A 7545-nucleotide genomic window follows, 5' to 3' on the forward strand; every position below is an offset into this window, starting at 1 on the left:
AATCAATATCCCTCTATTGAAACTTAGTGATTCAGGATCCACAACTGACAAGTCCACTAGTGAGCTTTAGCATCACCGCTAGCAAACAAGGTAGATCGGTAAGCAACTTTTGCTAATCATATCACATATGACTCCTGTTGTTGGGTGACATCTCTATGTCTCGGCGCCCAACCTTAATGCCCCAAGGTCCTTAACCGTTAAGATAACCTTGTTAAGCAAACCAACCCTTATGCGTGTAAGTGTCCGACACAAACCCGTCTAGTCAAGGAAAACTAGTGGCACCCTAATTTCATAGACCCACCACTAATTGTACAAGACATGGGACGGTGCAAGTTTTAGTTGGGAGGACATACTAACTTAAACTTTGTGAGGGATCGTTCTACTTCTAACATCACAGCATGCAGAAAGTAAAACATAAACATAATAGCATTCACACAGTTGTGACACAGTATGGCCCGTTTTTCTTATGGTGATCTCCATAGAATCTGTTCACCATGGTGATCTCCATCTCCATGTTCCATGTGCGCCATCCTTCTTATGATGAGTCCTCCAAGAACTTAGAACATGCTATTACACCTAATAGCTAGTAAAGAAGCTAGTAATGAAGATTACATAGTTGCTTGGATCATCACAGATTGGTACGCAGACCATTAAATACAATAAAGTGACAACACATATGGCTCCTGCCGTGTTGCCGTACGCGCGACACGCAGGTCACGAATGAGTTACACACATGCATCACATACACAAGGAGCCATACTGATCACAAGATACATACATCCTGCAAAACAGAGTTAGGTGTTCTAACGTTCCGAACTTCAGAGGCCCGAAACTCCATCTTAGAGGCCGAATTTGGGAAATCTAATTTCGCCGAAACTGACAAAGTCAGTCGTAATCACGTGTAACTTTTTCTGTAGATCAATTTTCATATACAATTAGCCTCGATCCGAGATCGTACCGAAAAATTACGGCTGTTTTACCGAAGCACATGCACACGGCAAAATTCCGACCCCGGTAGTAGATCCCATCTACTATTGCACATCTCATGCGCCTGGCGTATGAACCTGGATTTCGATTCGACCAATCACATTGATCTTTGCTCACTACAACTGGAATTACGTGTATCACTTAACTCCGATGGCGGAAACCGACCGGTAGGAGTATGTCGTGACACTACCATTGCAGCAAGGGCACGAAACCAGGACATAGATCAAACAGAAAACTCGCATATCTCCATATGCACACATCCCGAATCCAAAACTAAGCAGCTACGGCTCTTGATACCACTGTTGGGATACGAGGTAGGCTACACTAGCGCAAATCAAAATTTCTACCGCGTAAAACCAGGAAGAACTGCCGTATAAGGATCACGGGATTACCACTCGACGCACTACTGGTGCGGAAGATGTAGATATGCGTCGATGCAGTGAAGACGATCACGTAGTCGTACGTAGTCGATCAACGTAGTCGTACGTAGTCGATCACGTCAACGTCCAGCAGCTCCTCAGCAGCTCGTCCACGTGCAGCAAGATCGCCTCCGGTGTCGCGGCTCGTCGTCGGCTCGTCGGCGGCTCGTCGGTGGCTCGTCCAAGTGCTGCAGGCGCAACACCTCCAAGGTATCCACACGTGCAGGGAGGAAGCGTCGCAAGCCGGACTGCTAGATCCGCGAGTTGCAACAGGCGAGGGCGTGGGAGGCGCGGCAGGTGTGTTTCGCCAAAAAGGTGTGTACCCTAGGGCGCCCCCACCCCTCTATTTATAGAGGTTCCTGATGGGCCTCTGGGTCCGAGGCCCATTAGTACTTCTAAACCTAATCCAACTCGGATCAGATCCAAATTGGGCTTCCAGCCCCTTAAGTGTGTGACCCTATGGGTTCGGATACGTATAGACATGGCCCGAGTACTCCTACTCGGCCCAATAGTCGGTAGCGGCCTCTAGCAAGACGTGCCAACTCCTATACGCACACGAAGATCATATCAGACGAACCATCACAACATAATATACATGCTATTTCCTTTGCCTCACGATATTTGGTCTAGCTTCAAGCCGACCGCTCTTTCTCGATCCTGTGATTCGGAATCCCTTTGTAGGTTAACTCTTAACCGTACGTAGCATGGCCATGCATTTTCGGATCCGATCACTCGAGGGGCCCAGAGATATCACTCTCAATCAGAGAGGGGCAAATCCCATCTTGATTGACCATGTCTCATAGCATGCTTCTTGACAAACCCGAAAGCTACCTTTATAACTACCCTGTTACGGCGTAGCGTTTGATAGCCCCTAAGTAGGTCGATCCACATCTAGAATACATGCGACAATCTCAGGTCTAAGGACAAAGCGTATATGTTGTTTAAAGAGAGAACTACTTCTCGTGTTGGGTCAGTCCTAGCACATGTCTCCACATGTGTCCACATTATTAGTTCAACATCTCCATGTCCATGACTTGTGAAACATAGTCATCAACTAATACATGTGCTAGTCTAATATTCATGTGTGTCCTCACATGAACTCCGACTAGGGACAACTTTAGAATAACCATACAAGTAAAGAGTTTCACATACAATTCACATAATTGCAAATCAATTCAAGTAGCCTTTAATGGATATTCAATGAACACAATATACAAATCATGGATACAAATGGAATATCATCATCTCTATGATTGCCTCTAGGGCATACCTCCAACAGATGTAAGCATTGGGTTTCCCAGCAATGGTCACGTCGTGGCGGCAGAAGGATTGAGTGGTGGCCTTGCCCTATTTTGGAGAAGGGATGTCACTATGGCGTTGCAACGCAAGTCGCGGTCGCACATTGACGTAATCCCCTTATGTGATGACCTGGGAGCAAGGCAACTAAGGTTCACTGGTTTCTATGGGGAGCCAAGGAGAGAGTTGAGGAAGAATAGCTGGTACCTAATGAGATTCTTGCGTGCACAGCTTGATCTTCCATGGCTGTGCGCGGGAGACTTCAACGAGGTGCTCATAGTAGAGGAGCATTTTTGCATGAATGAATGGGAACCGTGGCAAATGGCGGGCTTTCAAGAGGTGGTCCTGGATTGTGGCTTCCTTGACCTGGGTTTTAGTGGAATCCTGTATACTTGGGATAATCGTCAGGAAGATGATCATAACGTGAAAGCCTGTCTGGATCGGGCCTTAGGGGATCACAAGTTCAAGGAAACCCTTGAGGAGACATCTGTCAAGCATGTGCCGACGGCCTTCTCAGACCATGCGGCCCTAATTATTAAGCTAAGAGGGATGGTGAAGGGAACTCATCAGACTAGGAAGCGAAGAGCTAAGCCATTGCGGTATGAACATATGTGGCAGCGGCATGAGGGGTATGTGGACTTTGTCAACCAGGCCTGGGACCCGGGTATTGGTGTTGGTGACCTGGCCTCGGTGGTGGCCTCTCTTTCAGAGTTACAATCATCATTCCATGTCTGGGATAGGGACACTTTTGGCTTGGTCCGCAAAAAGCTAAAATCTTTGAGGGAGGACCTTGAAGAAGAGAGGAATAGTACCCTGTACCGCAGACCAACTACACGGGAACGATCCCTGATGCGGGAATTAGCTGAAACTTTGGCGAGAGAAGAGGAGATGGAGCAACGATCCCGGTCGGACTGGCACAAAGCTGGAGATCGTAATACTGGTTTCTTTCAAGCAAAGGCCAAAGCGCGTGTGCGTACTAATCGCATTCGTGCGCTCAAGTGCACAGATGGCACAGTAGAGATGGTGCAAGAGCATTTGGAGGACATGGCGGTTGATTTCTACTGGGGTCTTTTCATGGCCCAAGGAAACCTTCAGCCCGAACTTGTCTGCCAGCATGCACCTAGGAAAGTAATGGCCCAGATGTGCGAAGTTCTAGAGAGGCCCTTCTCAACCGTTGAGGTGGAAACGGCCCTTTTCCAGATGGGCCCGAATAAAGCTCCGGGAGCCGATGGTTTTACTACGGGCTTTTTTGGCTGCTGGTCAAGAAGAAGGTGACGACAGCGGTACTGGGCTTCCTAAATGTTGCTGAAATGCCTGAGGTAATTAACCAAACTATATTGGTCCTTATACCAAAGGTAGCTAATCCCCAAGAACTCACTTATTGGCCGATTTCTTTATGCAATGTGATTTATAAGATCTGCTCTAAGGTTCTAGCTAACAGATTACGTTTAGTCCTAGATAAAATTATCTCTGAAGAGCAAAGTGCTTTTATCCCGGGTAGACTCATCACGGACAATGTGCTTATCGCCTATGAGTGCATTCATTACCTGAGGAATAAAAAGGGCAAAATAGGGGCATGTGCTATAAAGCTGGACATGGAGAACGCTTATGATCGTGTGGAATGGAGCTATCTTTACGAAGTCATGGTAGCCCTGGGTTTCCAGCGATGTGGTGCAACTTGGTGATGAAATGTGTTACCTCGGTTACCTTCTCTGTAAGAGTGAACCAGGTTTTCTCACCACCCTTTAAGCCATCGCGTGGGATTCGGCAAGGGGACCCAATTTCTCCTACTCGTTCCTGTTATGCTCGGAAGGATTAACGTGTATGTTGAAAGCAAGAGGACCTCAGTTTATTTCTAGGGGGGAAGAGTTACCCACCATGCTCCTTGGATTTCTCACCTCCTTTTTGCAGATGACTGTTTGATCTTCACTCAAGCATCAAGGAGAGGGGCAGATAGAATATCTGAGATCCTGGACTATACAATAAGGGGTCAGGACAGCTGGTCAATAAGCAAAAGTTAGATGTGTTTTTCAGCGAGAATTGTGGCCAAGATGCTAAACAAGAGGTCCATGATGCTTTACAAATACCCACGGAAGCGCTAGGTGAGAAATACCTGGGTCTGCCGACGGCAGTGGGGAAGGTTTCAGATGGCACCTTTGATTATGTGGCTGATCGGATCAGGAAATTTGTTCAGAGCTGGGGTGGGAATTTGCTAAGCTGTGCTGGGCGTGAGGTCCTACTCGAATCAAATGCCCAAGCTGTGCCAACATACCCCATGAGTTGTTTCAAATAACCAGCACCGACATGTAAGAAGATGAAAACCTTCATCTCTAACAATTGGTGGGGTAGCTCGATTATTGACAATCATAAAATTCATTGCCAGTGGTGGACAAAGCTCACAAGGCCGAAGAATGATGGGGATTTGGGTTTCCGTGATCTGCCACTTTTCAATCAAGCTATGCTGAGGAAGCAAGGTTGGCACCTAATGACTAGGCCCGACTCATTGTGTGCAAGGGTCCTCAAAGGAAAGTATTATCCAAACAACGTCTTTCTCAGTGCAACAAGGAAGAAGAAAAGCTCAGAAACCTAGCATGCAATCTTTTTTAGTCGTCAAGCACTTGTTAAAGGGTTGATCAAGTGAGTGGGACCAGGAGAGTCCACAATTATATGGTCGGATAATTGGATTAGTGGCACTACCACGATGAAGCCACTGATCCGGCTTCCAAATGTACAGGCCAAGCGGGTGTGTGATCTTTTCCTGCCTGGGACGCGCTAATGGAATGAGCAAATGGTGCGTGAATCCTTTGTTGCTCTAGATGTAGAGGAGATCTTGAAGTTGAAGTTGGGCTTGCACCTGAATGAGGACATTCTTGCATGGTCACTCGAGAGGAATGGTTTGTACTCTGTTCGGTCTTGCTATCGACTGCTGAAGCTCGAATCCAACCGGAAGGAGGCCTTTGCGGGAAACTGTTGACGATAGTTAGCGCACCAATTTGTGAACTGCAAGCGCACGGATTAGTTGCATGGAAACAAGGTCACAAGATCTAGACTAGCTAAACATCAGGAAACATGGTTTGAGTTGCAAGATGACTGTGAATAGACATGGATAGATAAGAAGCATGAGCAGATATGAACAAGAGGTAACTCATCTAGAGCCAAGCCTAGACCATGCATATGTTATAGCTCTAGCTAGATGGCAAGCAAACACATGGTTCTCATTCAAAGCATCTTTAAACCACTACCTCCAGTTAGACTCCCAAAAACCCTCGCCTTACACGGTATAAGACCCCGTCACGATCCTACCTATCAGCACAGGAAGTCTAAGGGCATGAATATAAAGCACACGTCTAGCTGTTATGATAGATCAAGCATGCAAATCTAGTCACCATGACTACAAGAACACCATATGCAATCTACAAGCTTTATAGATTGTAATAAGCAAACTCATAACAGTAGAAATCATAGAAGGAGGCATATGAATCGCTAATGAATCGGAACTAATCTATTACTTCACCATGAATGGTTGTTCACCACAAGACCTCCACCGAGGCCATATCCGCGACTTGTGAATCCTGGATCCAGAACTCCAGCATGGATCTTCCTTGTAGGGTGATCATGCTGGCCAGAGCCTAGCCTAAGCTAGCATCCAGACAACTGCACGACCCTCAGCTCTCTTTAGATAGTTGTCCCTCAAGTTCCTCGGCTCCTTCTGCTTCAAATCTGAATTCGACTCCATTGCGGGTGCTTAGGGGGTCATATTTTTACCCTTGGGAAGCCTTGGGGCGTGCTCCACCTTCCCTTGCATGAGCTCCTTGCTTGAGAGTTAAGCAAATTTGATTTCCATAAAATCTGACTCGCCCAGAATTTCGTTTTACGCAGTCCTTCCTTCCGAACATCATATCTCCCACGTTCAGACTCCCAATAAGGCAAATCCGGTTCCTAAATTGTGTAGCATGGAACTAGCTTCAACTTTGGTATTCATTGCTTGCCCTAGAAACAAAGTTAGGGTCCCCAAAATAGCATCGCAAGATACAGTCTAATTTCGGACTTCTCTGCGCAGCAGGTATTTAGGGGACCATATCTCCTAGCTCCATAATCCAAATTATGCTTTTTCATATGTTCAAATCGAAGCTCTAGACAATAGCTACAACTTTGGTAGTCAAACTTTCTTAATTAGAGGTCATTTAGGTCTTCGAATCTACACTAAAAGATCATGGTGTTTTGGGTTGCGTGAATATCTCTAGGGTTGACTTGATCTCGTGGATAACTTTTCAAAACTTCAATTTTTTCATGCTTGAGTCTCCTCCGATGTTCTGAAACCTTATTTTCTCTTGCATGTGGGCCTGGCTCAATGATAACCTCGGGATTATGATCGATCTTGATATCCTTCCAAAGTGTTGCTTACTTCATCGTTATCTCGAGATCAACATGCCATATCTTGTGAAACTTAGCCTCTAAGTCTTCTTGTAGGAGTGCTCACCGAAGATGAGCATGAATAGGCCCTTGGGGACCCTAGGCCGATCGGCCTGGGCTCTATAGGCCGATGGGCCTAGGCCTTTTTTGGGCCGTTGGCTTTCGTCTTTCTCTGGTTGTTGCTTGCCCAGGGTCTTGTCCAATTATGCTCCAATTTAGTCCAATTTCTTGCGAAAACATAATATCCTCCAAAATACAATGCATATGCGGAAACGGCTCGATTGTTAGGTATAATCAATAGTTATGATATCATTTGTGTGCTAATATTGAAGATAAATAGGGGTAAAAGGATGTCAATAACGAGCGTCAACATAAAGACCTTTTGAGGACCAAAAGTGGTGGAAGAAACTATGGAAATTGAAGGTGCCGT

The 7545-nt window shown here is 46.1% G+C and overlaps 1 protein-coding gene across 1 annotated transcript; it reads left to right on the forward strand.

The window, feature by feature from the left end:
- Window positions 1–2777: 2777 nt before the first annotated feature.
- LOC140221931 (uncharacterized) lies at window positions 2778–3977 on the forward strand. The gene has a single exon (XM_072291887.1). The coding sequence runs from the start codon at window positions 2778–2780 to the stop codon at window positions 3975–3977; it is 1200 nt and encodes a 399-aa protein (XP_072147988.1).
- The last annotated feature ends 3568 nt before the right edge of the window (window positions 3978–7545 follow it).

Source organism: Setaria viridis, chromosome 2 (genome assembly GCF_005286985.2).
Source record: "Setaria viridis chromosome 2, Setaria_viridis_v4.0, whole genome shotgun sequence".
NCBI classification, from domain to species: domain Eukaryota; kingdom Viridiplantae; phylum Streptophyta; class Magnoliopsida; order Poales; family Poaceae; genus Setaria; species Setaria viridis.

Bases quoted from the DNA above. Each gene is read 5' to 3' on its own strand.
- LOC140221931 (XM_072291887.1), top strand. From the start codon at position 2,778: ATGGCGTTGCAACGCAAGTCGCGGTCGCACATTGACGTAATCCCCTTA.